At 30.0% G+C, this 23391-nt stretch overlaps 2 protein-coding genes across 9 annotated transcripts in view; both read right to left on the bottom strand.

Annotated features, from left to right (window-relative positions):
* The window catches only part of LOC129905844 (phosphatidate phosphatase LPIN3), a 65637-nt gene that overhangs the window by 26308 nt on the left and 15938 nt on the right, over positions 1–23391 (bottom strand). Inside the window, exon 1 of one of the 5 annotated variants that reach the window (XM_055981456.1) lies at positions 5413–6545. The exons of 1 other annotated variant lie outside the window; for it this stretch is intronic. The gene's annotated coding sequence lies outside the window, so the exon portion shown is untranslated. Of the gene's footprint in view, positions 1–5412; positions 6546–23391 lie in introns of those variants that run through there. 3 more of the 5 variants (XM_055981455.1, XM_055981454.1, XM_055981452.1) reach the window with 3 other exon arrangements.
* Positions 17006–22156, bottom strand: LOC129905849 (PDZ domain-containing protein GIPC1). 4 transcript variants are annotated; one of them, XM_055981466.1, is made up of 2 exons: positions 22035–22156; positions 17006–18336 (listed from the first exon to the last, which is right to left on the bottom strand). In XM_055981466.1, the coding sequence occupies exon 2, from the start codon at positions 18329–18331 to the stop codon at positions 17366–17368; it is 966 nt and encodes a 321-aa protein (XP_055837441.1). In that variant the 5' UTR covers positions 18332–18336; positions 22035–22156; the 3' UTR covers positions 17006–17365. The 4 variants fall into 4 exon arrangements, with proteins under 4 accessions (XP_055837441.1, XP_055837442.1, XP_055837443.1 ...); XM_055981467.1 differs by lacking the exon at positions 22035–22156 and adding an exon at positions 21222–21432; XM_055981468.1 differs by lacking the exon at positions 22035–22156 and adding an exon at positions 21030–21132.

The raw sequence follows: 23391 nt of genomic DNA, 5'->3' as shown, positions 1-23391 counted from the left end.
AAAATTAGTTTTTTAAAAAACGGCTCTAACGATTTTGAAAATTTTTTACTAAAAATGCACCTTAATATATCAAACAAAACTGCATACTTGTTTTGTGGGGCGATTTGATTTCAGATATTGTTTTATTTTTTTGAAAAATTAATTTTTTTTTTTATATAAATTTCCCAAGTTTCTATATAAAAAGTCTTAAAAATTTAAGCAACTACAACTCTAAGAGCAAGTTCGTGCGACCCAGTCGTGCATTTTATTATTAATATCTTTGGCTCGCTCAAAATATAGGAAGAAATTGAAGAAATTTAAATTTTTAGAGATTTTTTAAATTATGTTTTTTTTTTAATTGCACCGTTTGGATAAAAAAACAAATATATTAAATATTTTTTAGGCTTTCTCGTGAAAGATAATTAAAAAAAAAAACTTTTAAGCTTATTTTTGTTGAAATTGAACAATTTTTTTTTTCTTAACAACTTCAACCGATTTGAGCGAGCCTAAGACGAACGATGTTATGACTTTTTTTTACATATTATTAAAAATTAGGCCCTTATACAACTTTTCGCCACTATTACATTACAAAATTAGAGTACTTTTTTTCTGCCATACAAAAGTGACACACCCTAATACACACTTATTTCTTATATTATATTTTTATATCGAGCGGGAACATTACGTTAATGTATTTATTCTTCTATAAATTACGTTTAATGTAAGAATATATATTTTTTTTTTTCATAATCATTGTGTTGCCTCACACGTTGTCTGTAATTCCAGGCTTTAGAATTAAAATTAAATATAAACATCAACATCACCACTAAATTAAGGAAGAAGAGTAAGCATTTGTTTATTCAATTGAATAATATGTATGTAAACAAATTTAGTTTTTAATTGAGTTATCAGGAATGAAGACGTCATTGGTGGAAAAGCCTCAAGATAATAAAAAAAAAACAAATTCTTTTGAATAACAGAGTAAACCTTTATTTTATCCACTAATGGTTAGAAAATACGTAATTGGTTAGAAAGTACGTAATATCAAAGTTCATTAGCAAATCGATATCAACAAGTTACACAATTTACTAAATGTTGTAATTGCATTCCTAAATCATGAACAACAAAGTTGTACCGGAAGTTAAAAGAAAATCAACACTTTAAAATACTTAACTGAATTTGAATTAAATTTAAAAAGATTATAAAAGATCGAGTTAATATTATTTTTTTTTGAATACACAATGATTTATCGATTTTGTATAGTACCGTTTTAAAGAAACAAGTTTTAAATGGGCAGAATATATTTTTATAAATTTAAATAAATATTTTGGTTTCTATACAAGAATCACCTTGAACTTGAAAAAAGAGCTTTAAACTCAAAATAAATCCAAATTAAATCTTAAATTATGTATTGATATTTTTATTTTCTGATAAATAACTATACATAAAGTATTTCCACTTAATTCATTCATATTTTTTGTTAATTTTAACTTTTGCAAATGAAATATGAAAAAGTGCAATGGGCAAATTTGTAAGAACAATTCCATTACAAAAAAAAAAAAAAATGTTAAGTATACACCACAGTGACTTTTTTTTATTTAAATGAATAAAGTTGAATAGAATGTTAAAGCTTTTTATGTAAACATTTTGTAAATGCAGAAAATTTTAAATTAAAATGTTTAACTAAAAAAACTTTTTAAACACTTTCGATTTTGAGTTTTTTCTAGAAAAAAGCTGTAACGATTTTGTTGAACAAAAATCTACTGTTAATTCCAGAGATCAGAAATAAATCTCAACCGTTTGAAAGGTTCCTTAATAACTTTTACTTGTCGCCATTTTCAATAAAGGTCATAAAATAACCTTTATTTTTAAAAAAGAAAAATTTCGGTCAAGGCCTGAGAGAAACCTTTATTTTGTATTTTTTTATGTTTCGGTCAACCAGTGAGATTTATCGCTGAGAGAAAAAAATAAATCTCATCTGCAAATGAATCAATTCCTAGAGACATGGGAGTGGTGCCATATGAAAGCTTATATCCTCAGCTACCCGATAGTGGTATAATCGGGTTTTTGGATTTTTTTTCAAAACTCCGAGAAAATCGCGTTTGAAAGTTGGGGTAAATTTTTTTTTCGAAAAATCCCCGAATCTTTGAACGCTCCTGGAAGCTAAACCGCTTGAGAGCAATTTTTGGGAGTGATGACCAAATGATAGCTTGTGTCGTGGGCCTGCGATTTGCACATTGTCAGATTTAAAAAAAAATCATCTTCCATGTTAAACCGCCACATCATGCCTATTTTTTCAGAATCGGGCTTAACTTTTTTTTTACCTTTAAGTTCACCCGGGTTGAGAACGCGTACACCTACAGGGATGGGAGTTGTACCCAAATGTAGGTTAGAGTCCCCGCTACCTTTTGGCATCAAAAATTTTTTTTAATTTTTTTTTTCAAAATTCCGAGATATAGCCGTTTGAAGTTGGGCGGGCGAAAACGCTTCTGGAAACTGAACGCTTTGACCTGGATATTAGTACATCGGTCTCCTGAAATATTCGAAATTGCACTGGTTGTGCTTGTCGTCCCAGCGACACAAATCACAATGGAAAACACATTTTTGTCTTTTGATTTTACTTTAAACGAAAAGAGATATTATACATAATCCTGGCTCTAAAGAACTTAGAGAGTCTATTTAGTTTATACATAATTTAATACATAAACTTAGAAAAAGCATCCTCTTCATATTTATTTTTGCAATATAAAGACATTCTTGACATATTCGACATTTTCCTCTGAATTGACCATTTTTGATTTATTTTCAACGAAAACGGTTAAAGGTTGACCTTTTCCATTTATTTTTTTGTAAAAATCTCAACCATTGAGAGATATTTAAAAAAATATCTTTATTTTTAATTTTTAAAAATAAATCCCAAACCTTAACCGAAACAATTTAAAGTAATGTGGTAACTATCAGAGAGAAACCGATTGAAAATAAAGGTTGACTGTTATTTCTGGTCTCTGGTTGATTCGGATGCAAAATTATTTTTAATGATTACATCGGCACACAAAAAAAAAACAAAAAGTAGGGTGTTCACTAGAACGTTTTAATGAATTTTGAATTTTATTGCAAAAATTCCTTTTTTTGCGATTTTTTAAATGGTCGTGACCCAAGTATTGTAGGGTCGATTTATTTTAGTGTACCTATATTTTTGTTTCAAGTTGAAACAACTTTTTATTCATGGTTAAAAAAATTTTAAATTGACGTCGATCTAATATGATTTTAAATTTATCGTCTTCAACGCAAAAAAAGTTTAATCAAAGTGGTTTTCGAGATTTTTGAGTTGTTTTTTAATTCCTCAGTGTACTGAGTTTAAATTCAATTCATCCGACCGTTATTTTGTTTTATTCGATAAAGTTTTTGAAAAAAAAATCTAAAGGGCCACATTTTGTTCACAGGCTTATTGCAAACAGAATAAAGAAATTCTTAATTAATGAAACAAATATTGTTTTTTTATTTCAAGCTCAAAATTTTCCAAAAAAAAAAAAACAAAACAGGAATAATTTTAGGTAAAGCCTAGCATCACATCGAACATATTAAAGAAAAATACAATCGGTTATTATAGCAAAGTAAAAATAATAAAAATAAAAATCAAAAAATTCAAGTAAAAAAAACATTAGAAAATAAGTTTTAAAGCAAAAACAAAACAAATTTAATTTCGTTCAAGATTTCGTTAACGAAATTTTGTATGGAAAATTTCGTTTCGCTTCAGCTGCGTACTAGGCTTAAAGTTTGAAGTTATCTAATGTAATTTTGTTCAAATTTTGTATACTCTAGAAAGAAGAACGCAACAATAAAGGTTGGTTAATCGCCAACTGAGGAGGGAATATTTATAAAGTTAGTTCATGAATTTTGAACATTAAAAAAAATATGCTGAATAGGCCTTCGGAAGCTACATCAACATATGGGATACCCTTCTATTATACACAAACTGTTATAAATTCGAATATTTATATTTAATTGTTTGGATTAAGCAACAAATGCATTAACATAAAGACTATGATTTGTGATAACCAACAGTATGACAGTGTGTGTATAACAGGTGTATTTCGGTAATGTCAATATACGTCCACACAGGTTCAACGCTTTTTATAGTGACATTCATAGTTTGTCTTCTACCCAAACAAAGTACATTGTATATTTCATGCTTTTAATGCATACAAACTGTTATAAACTAAGATGCATTTGATTCTCTTATTGTATCTATTATTTTTCATTGATAACACTGGTCAACAAGGTTTTTGCCACAAGAACCAAAATATACTTTTCTAGTAGTTTTTGGGGTGCTGAATCCGAATCTGAAAACAGAAAAGTTTTATTGGCCTTCGTTTTTGAAATATTACCGTTAGAAAATGTCAAAAAACGTAATTTTGGCTGTTTTCTAGGTTATGTTTTTATGTGGAGTAATTCATTATGAATAAATTTGTAACGTTGCCTATAAGAGCTAGTTTTATTCTTTCATAAAATGTTTAAATCGTTCCGATATCTCTTTTATTGCCCGAGATATTTAAAATTTAAGTAGCGGTCTTTGAATCAGAAACAACACTGGCCAACCAAATTAAACTTTTTTTTACCACAAGAATCAAAATATACTTTTCTAAAGGTTTTTGGGTTGCTGAACTCGAATCCATAATCAGAAAAATTCTATTAGCCTTCGTTCTTGAAATATTACCGTTATAAAATGCAAAAAAAAAGGGTTTTTTTTAGCATTCTATAACGGTAATATTTGAAAAAACGGAGGCCAATCAAATTTCTGACTTCAGATTCGGATTTAACACCCTAAAAACTACTAGAAAAGTATATTTTGGTTCTTGTGGCAAAAAGAAAGTTAAATTTTGTTGACCAGTGTAATTGTACAGTTCTGCTGTTAAAGCTAACGATCGTTTTAAGCTTATTTGATATATCTTGTTAAGTGCTCTTTTTCTTTTTTTGTAATCCCATTTTGATAGGTTCCACAATGAATGCTTTGTTGAAAGAATATTCAACGTTATTAGACTATGCCAATTTTATATTTTATTATATATTATATTTTATATTCCAACTTTGATCTACCATATTTAGACCAAAAGATCATTCATTCAGAAAAAAAAATGTCAATAAAACACATCTGCTTTCAAATTTTCAACAACTGTTTACGTTTGCATTACAACACATGAAGTTACACAACTTTTTTCCACCTACATAGGCTTCAATTCCTAGTATGCTAGCCTTTTATAAATAAAAAAAAGGTGCATCATCACATCATTAATAGCCGCACGCTTTACATTATAGATCAAAACAAAACAAAAATTCACCTAACAACAACAAAATCAAAATAGTATTTTTTTTAAAGGCCAAACAAAGAACAGATGGACGTTGCAATTATTTATTATTATTTTTAAAACTTACTTGTAACTTATTTAAACAGCTGCTGTGGGTAACTTTAAAATGACGTAACGGGGAAAAAAACATAAATTTTAATCCATAAACATTGATGATGTTACTCGTACTCTTTGAATCGGTTCTAAAGTTTAGACTCTAAAGATTGACAGTTGACAGATAAGAGTAGTGTTTGTTATCTGTATCGTATTAACTAACTTTCGTGCTCGTTTTCAGTTTTTTTTTTTAAGAGATAATGATCAAAAGAGCATGCTTTCACTTTTTTTTTAATACTTCTTGAATAAAAAAATGTATGTGTGAAGTTTTTAACAATAAATGGGAATATCTAACTTTTTATTTGTACAGAAACAAAAATACTTCCGTTAAAGTACTTTATTTATTATTTTTCAAAAAATACTGGAGGTTAGGATATTTTCCACCGCTCATTCACTCTCACTCAGAGATGATCAAAGATCACTTTTTTTTTTGTTTCTCTTAGAAGAAATGATTTATTGCAAAATCATTAAAAAAACAAAAAATTGCACTTGATTTCAAAACAAAAAATCAGCGAGATATACAAAACAAAAACAAATGAACGCACTTTAAGAAAATTACGAGCAAGCATAAATTTTTCTTAATTCAATTTAATTTGTTTAAATTCTTCTCAATAACTAAATCACACTCTTGATTTTGTTTTTTAATTCGTAAATTGCATTTGTTTAGATTAGATAGAATATATAGATTGGCTAGGTTTCTAGCGTTTTAAACTTTAAATTAGGTTTAAAGTCCACAAACTAAAACTTAGCACAGCCCAGAGCACACAGTACACACAGTACAACGGTTAGTATTTGAGTGAAAACTTGTTAGGCTCTGTGTATTTCATAACAAAAAAAAAGGGAGGCAAAAGCTTTTTTCTACTTTTTTTTTTTGTATTTCGTTTCGAACTTGTTTATTTTTTTATTATTTTTGTTTTTTTTGTTGCTTTTTTTAATGCTATAAATGCGACTTGAGAGATTTCGCTATTATACAGACGATACAACGCCAACAAGTGCGGATCTCTTACTGAACGAATAGTAGGACGTGTTACAAGCTAAATACTAATACTAAACGAAATAAAAGTTTGTTTTTTTTTTTTTGAAGAAAACGGTCAACGAAACGACGACGATGGCGAGACGCAGACGATTCAGTTGATGGTGTGGAAAAAACAAGACACGAATATTGAAATCAAAGAAACAGCCGACGACGACGAACGGGCTGAGAAGAAAATGTCTCTGTCCATTCACCATGATCTAACAGCGTTGCCAATTTATTTGAAATACATGTTTCCTTTAAATATCTTGAAGATTTTAATCAATTTTCTGTACAAAAGTTTCTTCTTTTTATTTGCCTACTTGTGAGAATGATCTAGAAATCTAACCTAAAGTCTGATAATTTGTGATAAGACACAAGATCTTTTTTAAATGTCTCTTCAAGGTTCAAGTGACTCACGTGGGAAGTTATACATTCGTGCACAATTTCTCGTCTGTCTTTATGAGTCACACACTATGGTTCGATTTACTTCAAACTTTGTACTTAGCATTTATTGAATACTCAACATCGTTTTGTATTACAAAACCTTTATGGTTTTTGTTATTTTATAAGCTTTATTTCGATTAATATAGGGGTAATTACAACGTTTTGAGTTCTGTGGAAAAAAATTGGAGAAAAATCACAAAAATTTTATTTACAGATTTTACTGACGAGTATATTAAGTGGGGAAATAGGTACCTCTGGAATTTTTTATTTTTGAATTATTTTTTTTTTTTTTTCTAATAAATTCATTTAACAACCGAAGAAACTATTTTCAGTGGTATTAGCCTTAAATGAAGCCTCAAAAGTCCCTAGATAGTTCCGAATCCCATGCTCTCCGAACCTACCACAGCACAGTGGTACCGGTTTTTTTAAGAAGGGCGGCCATAGGGGATTATGGTTAGGATAGCAACAAAATTTACTTGAATATGTGTGAGAATATATTTTTTTAGCAATAAAAAATTAATTAATTTAAAAACAATTGTTTTAAAAAAAAATCTTGTATATATTTAATAACAAAATGTAAAAAGAAGCCTTGAATCTACATACAAACAAATGATAAGTTATTTTTTAAAATTAATTATTTGTTTTTTTTTTTTTCAATTTCAGTCATAATTTTTATGTTACATTTCAGATTTAAAGCTTGCTTAATATCATATATTTTTATAAAAATATGTGCAAAAAAATAAGGAAAACATAAAAACTAAAAAAAAAAAAAATTTTTTGAAAAAGTTTTCAATATGAGAAATATGGGTAAAATTGAAACAATGAGTGTGAAAGAGTCAGTCGTCGCCCGTCGCACTTATTCGCAGACAGATTCAATTGTTTAAGAAACTACACATGCTAGAGAAAATTTATGTATATGAATCATGTATTTATATTGATGACAACATAGTTAAAAGTTTCGGTAAAGTGAGAAGAAAAACAAAAGTATGGAATTTGAACCTGTCCTTTTCTAGTCTGTTTTTTATTGAAAATTTTAAATAAAATAGAATTGTAAACTCTTTAAATAAAGTACATACCTTCAACTTTAAGTTCCATAACAAAAAAAAAAACTTTAAAAATAATTTTAACCGAAAAATACACTTAAAAGTTTAAGTTGATTCGGGACCAAAAATAAAGCATTGAAATCAGACTTTTTTCGACAACTTTTCATGGTCGATATAAAAAGTTCCGTTATTTTCTCAAAATGTCTGTTATGCTATCTTAAAGAATAGGCTTTTTATAACAAACATAACGAAAAATGACGTCATTATATTGACATCGATATTTCGGCCTATGGCCTACTACGGAACCACTGTGCACAGTACGAAAACGTAAACTTTAAACGCATTTTTCTCGAAACGCGTTTTTTTTCGCGCCGTGCAACGTAACTCAAAAACTAATGAAGCTATCGACTTGAAATAAAAGGCAAATTACTCGTTAAATAATTGGCCATTACATGAACCTAAAAGTTTAATAAAATAATTACAAATATTTTTTAAATTATTTTATAAATATTTTTTTTAACAATTGCTTTATAAAAAAAAACATTGTGTTTTTTCGTTTTTTTTTGGTCTCTAATTTTTATTTTAGATTTGTTTTTACTAAATTTAGGTTCATGCAATGCGTATAAATATATTTTATTGGAAAAAAAATTTCTTTTTTGATCATAAATAGTTTTCTGGACCAGGGCATTGCACGGCGCTAACGCGAGGCGTCAACTTCAAAGAGATCCGCCATTTTGTTTTTTTTTTTTTTACTTCAAAAAAAATTGTATCAATACTTCATAATGTCAATATATTATTATATTATGATATTCATATACTTTTCTAAATTTCAACAAAGCTTTCGGTTTTCCAAAAAAAAATTATTGAAAAAGCTGTCTTCCAGAGGGATTTCCCCCTTAATACAGCGCAAATTTAGGTTTTGTAAAAAAATCAACTTTAGATAAAAATTTTATTGATGCTGAAGAAAAAAAGTGGAGTCCTGTGTTTTCTCTGTCTCTAGCTCGATTTGCAGCCTAAAATACTTTCAGCATCTGCTACATACATATTTGCTTTGTAAATTTGTGATGAGGGAAATTTTTGCGCTAACGATTTCGATAACAACTTATCAAAATTTTTGTGAAAAAAAAAAAAACATTTTGGGATATTTTTAAGGAAACTTACATTTCTTTTAGAAAACTTTTGAAAAAGGGAATATTGAAATTAAGTTTTTATATGCGGATTAATAATTTCTTAAGAATGGCCTTTTTAGTCTTAAAAACTATTGTTTTTTTGCCTAAGGCTAAGAATACAACAATTATTTTTGCTGTTTAATGCAGTTACAACAAATATTTAAAGTGACCTCCTTGATTTTTGTATGTAGCTTTTTTTTATGAATATATTTGTTTTTTTATTTTATTACACAAAACAAAACAAATATTTTGTTTTTTAGGTTTTATGTACCTGTTGCAGGTTTTCGAAAGTAGGTACATATTACAAATGACAAAATGTGATCTTTCAAATTTGTGAATGACTTTTCTGCTTGTTATTGTTTTCTTCATAAATTAGTAAAACACTATTGGCTGCGTTAATTTGGAAAAAAAATTATCTACTGCTTAGTATTTAATGCTGCTTTGAACTAGTTTTTCAATATAGCAAAAGTAGTTCAAGGTAGTTTTAAGTAGGTACTAAGCAGTAGATAAATGTTCCCAAAGGAACGCAGCTATTATTATCACGCCTTTATCGAAGAAAAATTACCTCAAAACCAAATTTTTTTTTTATTGTTTTCATCATAAAAATAAATTAGTAAAACACTATTATTATCAGGAATTTTTAGAATAAAATTGACCTCAAAACCAAAAAATATTATATCATATGGGCATTGGAAAATGGAACAGCCTTTAAAATTTAATATCTGAGAAATAATTACAGATATCAACATTTTTTAAACGCCTGTGCAAAGAATAAAATTTCTGCCAAAAAGAAAGACCTTAACGAATTTTCAACCATTAGTATTAACAGTGAAATTACCATAAACATGAGTAAAGGTATACCAAAGTAATGGTTTTCTTAAATTATCGCTAAGTGGTATCAACTTTCCAGATAGAGCTTTACAGCAGAGAATTTTTTTTTGTTAAAAAAATACCCAAGAATCACATTTTTTTAATGTGTTCTTAATTTACTCACGACATTTTAAGTGTTTTAAAATAACGATATCTTCCAAACGATCATTCCGATGAAGAAGATTTTTGTAGCGAATTTAATAATCTTCAAATTCAATAGCTTTCACTTATTGAAAGTTATATGACGCGTTCACGGTTTGTCTATAGACTTCCGGATACGTACATATTTCTTTTTTTTTTTTCTACATGTTAACATGGTCTGCAATTCCTTCAAATATTCAACTCCAATAGAATGTACCCTATAAGTATTACAAACCAAAATTGTAATTTCCAGTCCTTTTTTGTAATAATTTTTTTAATCCAACACAATTTTTTCGAACAATTTTTCAACCTTTTTTATAGCATCGACCAAATCGGGAAACCGACGAAGTTACGAATACCAGAGTTACGGGCGACAGAGTTACGAGCGGCAAAGTTACGCGAAACCGAAGTTACGAAAAACTAGAGTTACGAATTCTGAAGTTATATTAATTATGGAAATACAAACAAGAGATTAACATTTTTCTCATTGGTCAGAACTAAATGAGTAAAGCGAAAATGGGTGTTTTTTAATCTTGTAAAATTTTGATTGGATAGGTATAGATATACATATATGGTTTTGTTTTTGTGAGAAGATCGCAAAAACGTTGAAATAGAAAAAAAACATAAGTATACTTATGTAAGTTTGGGGGACATAATTGAAATTAACTTCTTATTTGTCCAACTAATATTGCACCTACGTATCGATATTCTCTTATTTATGTTTCCATAATTCCATATCGTTCCTCGCAATTGTTGCCAACCCAAAAATCACATGTCATAGCTTAACATAACTTTAGAATTCGTAACTCTAGTTTTTCGTAACTTCGTTTTCGCGTAACTTTGACGGCCGTAACTCTGTCGCGCGCAACACTGTTATTCGTAACTCCGTTACCATTTCGACCAAATCATGTTATATTTTGAAGAAACTATAGACACGTCTATCCAATACTCCGGATCCGCTTTTATAAAAGGTTTCGGTTTTTATTTCACGATCGATGGCTCAAACTAACAAAATTTCAATCGGTATAAAACACTTCGATATTTTTTAAATATAAAATATTAGAAGCATTTTTTTTTTTTTCTTCAAAAAAGTTTGAATTCTTAACTTAACTTAATTCTCTTTTGGCCGATGTAAAATGTCTCATATCTAACAAAATTTCTTGAAACGAGAACTCGGCGTTGCCCACGGAACAAGAAAAGTGTCAGGAACTTTCTTATTTAAATAAATATAAAATTTTATATTTCTAACTAGTTCGTTACGAAATAAACAGGTAACGAAAAAATTCATAAAACATAAAAATTACGGAAAATGTAGATTATAGTTTCGAAAATTAAATTTAAAAACTGTTGCTTTTTTTGCATTTGCGTTTAGTAGGTACTTAAGCCGGCCGACCAGTTCGCATCAAATTCAATATATTATATTGCTGGCGAAATTTCATGGTTGTTAATAATAGCTGTGTAAAGATTTTTTCTTTTCTACTTTTCTCACTAAAAATGAAATAATATATTCCACCAACAACATCATTTATAAATTCATATACACAGATGTTAAAAAAAAATAATAAATGTGCATTATATGCATAACATGGCAACGCTAATGAAAACATCACCCGGTTTTTAGGGCTATATTTGTCAGCTATTATGTTTGTTGCTATTGTTGTTTTTGTCATTAGCACTGGGCATTGAGAATATAGTGGACAAGCAAATAGGAAGGCGTTTAAAATTTCCAGATACAGTCAATTTTGTAAGAGATACATTTATTATTCTTGAATAGCTTTTATTGAAATTGTAAGTTACCTAAACGGTTTTCCAAATGAATGTGATTAGGAAGAGGAAAGACTTTTCAAAGAGACAAACAAACAAGACACATTGACATTTTGCATTTTTTTTCAAAGAACAGTAGGATTGAACATTGAACACCACGCGATCAATGAAATGACTTGTTAGTATTATTATTGATTGTGGAATAAAATTCGTATAAAAGCTTGGGGCTGTGTTTTGTTTGTGCAAATTCGTGATTAATCTATAAAAAAAAAAGCTTTTTGTGACGCAAAATTTGTATGCCTGCTTACTTACAAACATACTTATCAGACAAACCGTATGACATGAGGAGTGTGTTTTTATCAGCTGCTGAGTGTTAGCATGATTGAATAGATCAGTCAATGAAGATTTATTTATTTTTTTTTGCGAGAGTAGGTACTTAACTTTGCAATTTTACAATCAAGTCTTCGCTGTTTAGTGTTTATAAACGGATTATTGAATAATTTTTTTACTGGGGATGAAGGAAAAAAATTAAGTTCTAATATTTGGATCCCGAGTATTAAATAAGTATTGGTTTAAGTAAGGTTTTTACCCTTGGAACACAATCGTCTCATCTAAATTTTCGCTTTTTTTTTAATCTGATAGATATCGAAAAGCACGCATATAAGACCAAAGAAACTGAAGAAAATTCATAAAGCTTTGCAAAACTTATTAGTATTCGGTGTACGTGTCAGTAGAAACATAAGAAGGGTTCATAAATTTGATTAATGAATCACCGTCGTCCATCACCTCTTAAAAAAAGTTAACTTTTCGAGCTTTAAGAATAGATTTATAAAATTACACATAATTATTTTTGTCTAGCTAATTTTTAATTTTTTACAACTTTCGCGAAGAAGAAACCAAAACTTCACACTTCTAAAAGAAGAAATTAAGTGGATACCTACTCGGGAACAAAATTTTTTGATGACATTACACTTTCAATTACAATAAATTATATTTTAAATTCTGCACTTCTTTAATTTTAATTGCGTAAATTTTTATGACTTTCAGTTTAGCAGTAAACATTTTTTTTTAATCAAAACATTGCTAAACGGAATCTAAAAGAAATCAATTTTTCTATTTGTATTACGGAAAATTTTTACAAAAGTTTAATCTCATTTTGCCTTTAAGTTTTTACAGAATTCTGGCATATCGATACTGCGTTTGATTTCCATGACAAATTTAATAAAAAAAATTTATTTCAAACAAACAAAATTGCATTAAAAAAATTTGTATTGCAATGAAAAAAAAAAATGCATTGAAAATAAAATATTTTGCATTAAAATAGTATGTTATTGCAAATAAAAAAAAATTCTTCATTAAAAAAAAATCAATACAAAATGTACTTATGTATTAAATAAATATGCTTTTATGTATAACATTTTATTTTAACGCAAAATATTCTTGTTTATTATTATTATTTAAAATGCAATTTTTTATTTTTTTTTTCATTTGGGATAGCAAAAATTTTTAATGCAAATGTTTTTTTAGTTTGGTGTAACTCAAAAAATATTTATTTATTTTTTTTTTTTTTTTTGACGGGAGGAAATCTTCAAAAGACACTTGGCAGTATTCGACACCAAGTAGTGTGGGACTCTTAACCACTAAAACCACCTCTTTATCAGGACCAATCTTGAGAGATCGACATCAGATTTTTCTTTCTTAACTTTGTAAAATCACTTTGGGGGAAGTTTAAACTTTTAATACTTTCCCATATCTTTTTAGACCATAAGCTCATGAGGCTTGGTTCTTCTTAATCTTCGAACATGGTTTCTTGTATTCAAGACGGACACCATTTCAGAATTGGTATGACTTTGCAGTCTCTGATTATGCGATACAGCGTATTTTTTAACAACTTCTGTAACCGTTTCTATTTGTAAGTCACGATGTAGATCGCTATTTCTTATGTACCAAGGTGCATTAACTATTCCACGAAGGACTTTGTTTTGGAATTTTTGGATGATTTCGATATTTGTTTTCTTTGTACAGCCCCATAATTGGATACCATAGGTCCAAACAGGCTTTAGTACTTGATTATACAGCATTATTTTGTTTTGGGTTGATAAATCAGAGTACATTTTTCTATATTTCAAGTTTAGTTCTTCTCTTTTCTTTTTGATGTGCTCTTTCCACTTTAGCTTTGCATCCAAAGTCATTCCAAGGTATTTGGCCGTATTGGCGTAAGGTACAGCTTGATTATTAATGAATATTGGAATATTGTTTATCTTTTTATTTGTAAAGTTTATATGTGAAGATTTTGTTTCATTGAGCTTGATACGCCATTTTTCGGTCCAATCTCTGACTGTGTCGACGGCATATTGCAGCTTTACTGCTCCCCTAGAGACACATTTGTTGGGTACCAAAATTGCGGTATCATCTGCAAAAGTAGCCATTATGGTGTGATTCCCAACTGGGATATCCCTTGTGTATAGTAAATACAGGGTAGGACCTAGGACACTTCCTTGTGGTACACCGGCTTCTATTTTCTTCAATTCCGAATATTCTTGATCGTACCTTACTCTAAACAATCGGTCTGAGATGTACGATTTCAATATTTCATAGTACTGTCTGGGAAGATCCCTTTGCAGTTTGTACTCAAGTCCCTCATGCCAAACCTTGTCAAAGGCTTGAGCAACATCTAAGAAAATAGCTGAACAGACTTGTTTTTCTTCTAATGCTTTTTCTATTACATCCGTTATTCTATGAACTTGGTCTATCATGGAATGTTTATTTCTAAAGCCAAACTGATGATTTGGGATTAACCTTCTTTCTTCTATAATTTTGCTAAGTCTCTTCAGAAGCAGTTTTTCAAAAACTTTTGCCATAATTGGTATAAGCGATATTGGTCTGTAAGACGTCACTTCTGTAGGTGGCTTACCTTGCTTGGGTATGACAATAACTTCAGCAATTTTCCAATGGTGTGGGACATACCGTTTCTTAAGGCATGCATTTATTATATATTGGAGTTTTATGAAGGCTTTCAAAGGCATTTCTTTCATAACCTGAGCAGTAATAAGATCGTAACCTGGTGATTTTTTATTTGATAGTTGATGTAAACACATACTTTTTATTTCTTTTAATCTTACAATTGGTATTTCACTTTCATCTATCTTATCAACAAGCTGTAACCTATTTTCAGCCGCGTTTGCTGGGTATGGCTTAAAAACATTCGCAAGATGCTCCGCGAAAAGGTTAGCTTTTTCTTTTGGGTTACCGATCCATTTCCCATCTTGAGATTTCAAGGGAGAGTTTAGTAACTGCGGTCTTTTCAGGCGCTTGGCTGCTTTCCATAGCGAAAAATCGGTTGAAGCATCAGTCGTTAAATTCTTTAGGAATGTACTGAGTGAATCGTTTTTGAATTTATAAATTTGTTTTTTAAGATTGTTGCTTATACGGTTAAACGTTGTTTTATCATCTGGAAATCTAGTATTTTGCCATTTTCTTCGAGCTCTTCTTTTCTCTATTATCAACTCTCTTATCTCTAAAGGATATTTTATTTCATTTTGTCTTCTATTAGAAAATGTTGGAGTACTTTCTTCAGCGGCCTGTTGCACATCAGCAATAAATTGTTCCACTTCATGGTCAATTTGCTCGATTGTATCCATGGGAGATCTTAAATTTATAAAACTTAAAAGCCTTTCTCTAAAATCACTCCAGTTTGTTTTCTTATTTACAAGCTTTGGATTACTTTTTTCTATTACTTCCGATTCACTTAGTGTTAGAATCACTGGAGTATGATCTGATGACAAGTCATAATTACCTTCGACACTAATGTGATTTCGTTTGAAAATCGCACTCGCAGATCAAAACAAAAAAAATTTTTTGAGGCTGTGACGTTTTTTGAGGTTATCTTGAAAACCTGACGTGATGAGGCAAAATGGACTTTGGATTTGGATTCAGCGACCCTAAAAACCTATGTATTCCACTAAAAAATGACTCAAAACACAATATATAGAGTTACTACCCCATATTAAAAATTTGAGATAGTCATCGAAAAAAACCCGTTATCTTAAAAACTGTCCATTTTTTTACTTTCTGCCCATATCGACTTTTGATCAAGAGCTTCAAGAGAACAACATACTAAAATTTCAGACAATTTCACCGAGGGCCACTTCCCATACAAAATGTGCGGGGTCCTTTCATCTAAATCCATGATAAAGTGAAATAGTGCCGATTTTTTAAAACTCTTCCGATGTCTATTCAAATTCACATTTAAATGTGAACTAATAATGCCACCAACCGTGAGCTTCAGGGAGTTGCACCAGAAAAATAACTTCCAATTTTTTCATTTTTAGAATTATTCATATTGAGAGAATAGAATTGAGACATAAATATATGATATTGCAAGAAATATTTCCTTTAATTCACTTAGTAAACTCTGGCTCAAAAACAGGATTAAAACAAAGTCTACCGTTCGCTTAAAAAAACTACAGACACTTATGCAAAGTCGCTTTTTGTTGAGAAAAGCTGTTATTTTAATCACTTCTTGAAACTCATAAATAAATATTAAATGGAACATAAGACCAAACATTTTGAATTGGGATTTTTGCATAATGGGAGAGACATAAGTCCGAAATGAATTTGGGACTTATGTCCCTTATTGGATTTGGGCCTTTCATCCCATTCAAAACAGACCAAATATAGTGTTATCCACTTGGGAGTTGTTCCCCTGCATCTGCGGCCTTTTTTCTCAAATGGCATTATTTCACTTTTACAAAGTGCAACAAAGTTGAAAGTGAAAATTCAGCATTTTTCACAGACATAAATTGCAATAAATACGAATTTTGAAATTGGGCTTTTGAAATTCGCTTGGAATTATTTCATGGCACCAATGGATTTCACGTTGATTATTTTGTTCATTGTACTAGTTACTTTAAAATTACCTAATAAGTTTAATATCAAATCTTAAGCCGTTTTTTATATTGAATTGGTCACTGGTTCCGTAGGAATTTTTTTCTGTTATCAGAAATGCTCAAATATTTGATAACAATTCACAAAGAAAGACAGGTCACCACGCTCTATAAAGAAAATTCTCAAATGTTCGATTTTCATTTCAGTACCACCTATAAAATCAAACAAATAATAAAAAATTAAAACAAGTAAAAAATTTGTTTAATAATATAAATGCACTGATATATTTTTTCCTCGCGTCTTCTTCTTTACAATAATGAAAATACTTGTTTTTCTTTTTTTATACAAACAAAAAAAAATATCAAACAAAAAAAAATGCGCAATAATGATAATAATATAATATTATTAATAACGTACTTAAAATTTGTGAAACATTGCATAATTTAATATAACTCAAATACAACCATTTTTGTTTTTTTTTTTTTCTTTTGTAAATAAAATATCTATATGTATATAGTTGCTGTTAAAGTTTTAATCGCACCACATCCCCTATCTCTCACTCTTTTTTTTTTTTCTTTTTACTGATAAAAAAAATTAATTTTTCGACTTCCTGCGTCTAGCATCTGTTATAGCACCCCATAGTTCAATTATAAAATCATCTGTAAACCCAAACGATTCTAGATCTGAGTTATCGATGGCTTCAGCAAAATCCATTGAATTTGTCTTATTTGCACCCAGATCCCAAATTTGTGTGGCCAATTCTGTATCGTTGATGCCCATAAATGATTCTAGCAAATTATTTATAGCTTCAATGCCGCATTGTGTTGAGTCGTCGGGTTTGTCTTCGATTTCAACATTGCCATTCGCTTTGAATCTTAGTGTCTCCTTGCCGCTACCATAGCCCTTCCCTGTCGCTTTAGGTTGTGAACGCGGTCCAATACCTTGGAATCCACTCTTCATCGGTTCCACCAATCGAATGGTGAATGTGGCGCCGGTAGGGATTTCTTTTAATAATCTGGCCACTTCATAGTGGCGTTTCCCCACCATATCCACCCCATTCAGCTTTTCTATATGATCACCAATGGCAATATGCTGAATACGATCAATGACACTCTCTTCTTTGATTCGCTTGATAAATGCATAACCAGCACCATTGTCTGTGATAGTTAGACCAAGTGCATCCTCGGATTTAATAATCTCGATTTCCTTCGGTCGACCCTTGCGATGAGCAAATATAAAGTCATCGAGTCCAATTTGACCACCCAGTAGCTTGGACATGTCAACTTTGTGGGAATTTAATGTGCAAAATAGGATTTCTTCGACGGGAATGTCATAGCACTCGGCAATCTTTTTGTATAGTTCTCTGACACTGGCGAATCCTGTTATCAGTCCTGTGGGACTGCCATGTGCCAGTTGACAATGAAAAACAAGTTGTTGTTTTGTAGCATTGTTATCTGGTCGGGGTACATTTGCAGGAACTGCTGATAATTTGTTATTGTTATCAAGGTGGGGTATCGTGTCAGGCACTGGTTTGGCAGGCTTCTTGGCAAAAAGCGGCATTATATCTGTGTATAAATTGGAACTCGTATAGTAATATAATATTTTTTTTTTGTTATTTTATAATTTTCTTGTGTACAAAATTTACATTCGTGTTGTGTGGTTTAATTACATTATTGATAATAGAGTAAGTAGTATACATGTATGTGCATCTCAAGAACTTTTGGTTGTATTTAAATTTAATTTGATAATTTTTACAATTTTTTTTTTTTTATAATAATACTAGCACCGATTAATTACATTTTATAAATTTATTACCTGACAATTGTTTTGTTCCGTCTTATGTCCTAGTCTTTTTGTTCTTTCTAAAATATCTTTAATGGCTGGACTAATTATGGTTTATAATTTCGAACATCATTTTCTTTGATAAAAAAACAAATCGAAAAGTTTACTCCAAAACGACTTGACTATTTTTGACACTTCCGGCACTATTAAGAGCACTTGGAGAGAATACCAATTCTTAAACTGTTCAAGTTTTGACGACCTTGAGGTAAAATTGAAATAAGACAATTAATTGAAAACCAGTATTCAAAGCAGAATTTCACTTTTTGGTCCCTATAACTTTCCTTCCAAAAAAAAAAGTTACGCAGTTAAATTTTTATTAAAATTATTTGGAATTGGTCAAAACCACAAGTCCTCATCCAAAACAATGCAGTTAAATTGATAAAAACACCATTAAAATAATTTTTTCCAGCGTTCCGCTAATTTTGACGGTTGGTGTAAATATAAGTCGGTTGCATATCAGCTTTTTGAATACGACGTTATTGGCAAAAATGCCATTATAAATTGATTCCGGGTAGATTTATGGAATACGGCGGATGGTTTTATGGACTTCTGGTCTATTGGAATAGGCTATGTTCCAATTAAAGGTCTTAATAAGTCAATTCATGTCTACTCATGTGAATGAATATACATTTGTTTTGTTTTGAATGATATAAATGCTGCAAATGAGGTACTTCAAGTAAAATCAAATGTCTTTGAACCTTCACAGCTTTAGTTCCAACTACACGCTTTTTCAAAATAATTTGTAGAACATCACTCCCCAAAACAAAAAATTCAGTTTCTGTGTTCTGAATTTTAGCAACCAGGTATGTGTGTGTTAGTGTAGTTAGTTTACAAAAATAAAGGGGACCTACAATTTCTTTAGAGTTCGAACGGCTAATATACAGTTCTGGGTTCCAAAATGTAAGCAACTTAAATACATTAATGTTTAATTTCGAAAGACCTATTTTATTTCAAAATCTAGTAAAAGACGGGGAGACTAATAGCCACGGTTACACGATTGGTTGAAAAAACTTGCATATCGGGTCTTACTTTGCTTAAGCCACCAACCTATCACATACATAGATGACTGCTACCTTTGTCGATGGTTTACATTCATCATCTTAACTTGCCAGCACTACCGATATGATATGATAACTCTCCAAGGTCTTCACATCAACCATTGACAATTAGAACATGAGTGAATAATATTCACAGATACCCTTTTGAGCAAGAGACTTCCACATTGGATTTTGCGTTAAACGAACTCGCTTTAAGTCCTGGGAAGCTGAATGGGCACTGAATAAACTGAACTATTCCAGCAATAGGTCAAACAATTTTAATCAAACAATAAGGCCAAAAGTGAGAGACATTCACATGTACCCTTTCGAACGAGTGACTTGCTCAATACTCACTGAGATGGATGAACTTAGCTTTGGGCTCTTCTTTGTTAAATAAGAAATTCATAACCAAATACATCGGCGTCAGTGCAACAGATCGCTACGCAGACGACTGTTGTACTAGGCAAGGACAAACATTCAGCATCCCTCGACCAGGCATCTCACCACAGTAGTTTTAAACTTACTTGACCAAATCGTTGAGTGATACAGTTTTTGTCTGCCTTCGCCAAAACCACACTTAACCATTTCACAAACAAAACGGCGAAATCAGTGGAGCACCTGGCTTTAGAGGCTGTCTTTTCTACTTAACCTGAGTGCATAATTATTATTATTCCACATGGTTATCATTATTCCCCATGGTTATTATTATTCCCCACGAAATTTTACTGAAATTTAATTGCAAAATCCTTCTTTTGTGTTTAATTTTAAATTTGATTTGTTCTTATGCAATTTATCGCAACTCTTAAGAGTTCCCATTTAACCGGTTACTACTGTATAATATAAAATTGTATTTCTCTCAGAACTAGAATAATATTTCTCAATCAAGTAGGTATCCCTATAAAAATATAAACAAGCTAAAATGCAAAAAAAAATATGAGAATGCAAATTCAAAACCATTTTTCTCTCCCTAAATGCAACAAGTAGAATATTTACACAATCATATTCCTAGTGCACTATATGGCAGTATGTTATTTAATACGTCTCTGTCCGCTTTTGAATATATCAGCAAAATGAATTCAACCTCACGCATGCTGGCTCACAATTTCCGTTCCACTATATTTAAAAAAAAAAAACCCTCTCTGTCTCGTCTTGAGAACAATGCAAGCGTCTCGCTCTCATTAAATTAAATCAATTGGACTATAATTTATTTTAATACTCTCCTCTGGTCGGATTTTGACCTTTACAATTTCTGTTTGTTAAACAATTTTTTTTTATATTTTTTTAAATAAACAACTAAAAGAACTTGAGACCACATCATTTAAATACTTAATAAACATTAAAAACACACACAGCATAAAAATAGAAAAAAAATTATTCACCTTTTTCCAAAAAAAAAAAATTAATCACTTAATTAGATAACATCAATTTACAACAAATCCACCACCGGACAGATTTTTGTTTTAACAATTTTAATTTGTTAGTTTCAGTACTTTTTTTAAATTTTTAAATAATTTTAGTTAAAAAAAAAGAATTTTGTTTTTATTTACAGGAACAGAAAAGTTAGGAATGACCTTTTAGCTGCCGTGAATTTTCACTTAAACCGAAAATATCTTTTTCTTTCTTGCTTTTTTCTTAGACGATGAAAAAATAAGTTTCCACTGGAATAGGCCACTTGGTGTCTTATCTTGGAGCAAGATAAGATACTCCAATTGCCCCGTAACCGATACAATACGACGACAAATACAGAAAATATACAAATGTAAACACGCTCACATTCACAGTTCGGCGCTGGAATTGAATGTCAATTTGTCGTTTATATCAGTTCAGCTTCTCCTTCTCGGTGACGCTGAGCTTTTCAAAACAGCTGGCGTCCTCATTTTTTTTTTTTTTTCGTAGTAGGTAGGTATTCTAAAAATGGAATTTGAATATTTAATAATAATGACGACTACTACGACGATCGACGTCCACGACTGACGGTGAATGGGACAAACGAATGTATTCTATGTGGAATGCATGCATATACGAGCAGGGAGATGTGTCACAAGACGCTTTGTCTTAAAATTTTAAAGCTACTGCATTTTACAAGTCGATGTCGATGCATTCATCTCGTTTAAGATGTACAAAAATGGAAAAATTGAACGTTGGACGGCAATTGGAAGACAAAAAGTTTTTAAGATTTCAATCGACACCTCTTCATTTCATATTGCATCGCATCCCACATTCCGGTGGTAGTCAGTTTTTTTTTTTTTTTATATATGTATTTGAATGCTTTTGAGACAGTCAAACCGTTAATTTGATGCCACAGACTTATGTATCAAGTGATTGTATTTTTTTTTTTTTTCTAGGTTATGTACATGTACATTTATTTAACTGTTTATACTCACTTGAGAATCCACGGGGAATTTAGTTCTATGATGAATTTAGTTTTTGGCTTTTTTCTTTTTATTTTTTTTTTCCTTTTAAAAACTATTAACAATTTACTCGTTTGTATTCCAAAACAAAATTTAATATTCTGTCACTTTTGTGAGTGAAGAATTTTTTTTTTTGATTGAAAATTGTTTATTGCTCCACTTGAGTGATAAAATGTTTTCCTTTTTTTTCTAATTTCTTTTTTTCAAAACATTATGATAAGAAGAACACGTAACTTCGATAAGTATCTATACTATACTTGGTTGTTTATATTAATTTTTTTGATTGTTTTAGCAAATTTTGTGACACAATGGTTGTGTGAGTTTATTTTCAAGGGGACATGTGTAGTGTATGCAAGTAAATATTTTGAAAAAAAAATGGTGTTTATTATAAAAACTAAACAGTTGGTTATACATGTATTCAAATCGTAATCATTAATCGATATACATTTAAGACAATAAAAAATTAATACATATATACGGCTACGCAATACATTTATTATTAATTTGTATTAACATTCGCGCCTGGATGCAATTTCCGTGATTGTTGAAAAAATAAGAAACATGTGAATGCCGGTTAAAAGATCAAAGTTCATTATATTATGGTTATTGGTTATGCAATTTATTAGCAGTTACACAAACCATCATGAAAAACGTAGGCGATTATGAAATTTATTAGCCAGCACACAAACCAATTGAAATATCAAGTATTAAAAAGTGAAGTGCTACTAGAGAAGAACTTCACAGATGAAGTGTTAAAAATCACAAGTAAAGTGGTACAAGTGAATTGTTGTACATATTTTGGGTGGTATATTATTTATCTTGCAATTTTTTAATTTTTTTTTAGAGATTGTCATAATACCAATTAGAAAAATATAAATTTTTCAAAACAGTTCCAACGATTTTATTAATTGTTGGTTTTTAGACAAGAGGTACAAATGTATTGTTGATGAAAGTTTTTTATTGAAAATCATGCCAATGAACGGTTTCTTTTTTAGTTCTGACTTTCAAACTCCCAAACGACATTTCAATTTCAACGATTTTTTTTGTATATAAGTTTTAATACTATGTAAACCAAACACAAAATTTTCAAAAAATGAAGTTCTGGGGTAGGTATAAACAATTTTTTTTTTGCCAATTTTTTTATTTCAGGATTTTGAAAAAAAAATATTTTATTTAAGTTTAACTTGTCTTTATAAAACATATAAAATATTTTCTTTTTTTCGAAAAAAAAGTGAGCCATAATTTAAAATAATAAGCAAAATGTAAAAAAAAAGTCTGTGTACTACCTGTTGATCAATTTTACTTGGAAGTGGCCCCAGAAATTATTATT

The sequence above is a fragment of the Episyrphus balteatus genome, chromosome 1 (genome assembly GCF_945859705.1).
Source record: "Episyrphus balteatus chromosome 1, idEpiBalt1.1, whole genome shotgun sequence".
Taxonomy (NCBI): Eukaryota; Metazoa; Arthropoda; class Insecta; order Diptera; family Syrphidae; genus Episyrphus; species Episyrphus balteatus.
The sequence above is the reverse complement of the archived record's forward strand: the minus strand, read 5'-3'. Positions and strand labels throughout refer to the sequence as shown.

Excerpts from the sequence above, each read along its gene's own strand:
- LOC129905849 (XM_055981466.1), bottom strand. The coding sequence starts at position 18,331 with ATGCCGCTTTTTGCCAAGAAGCCTGCCAAACCAGTGCCTGACACGATA.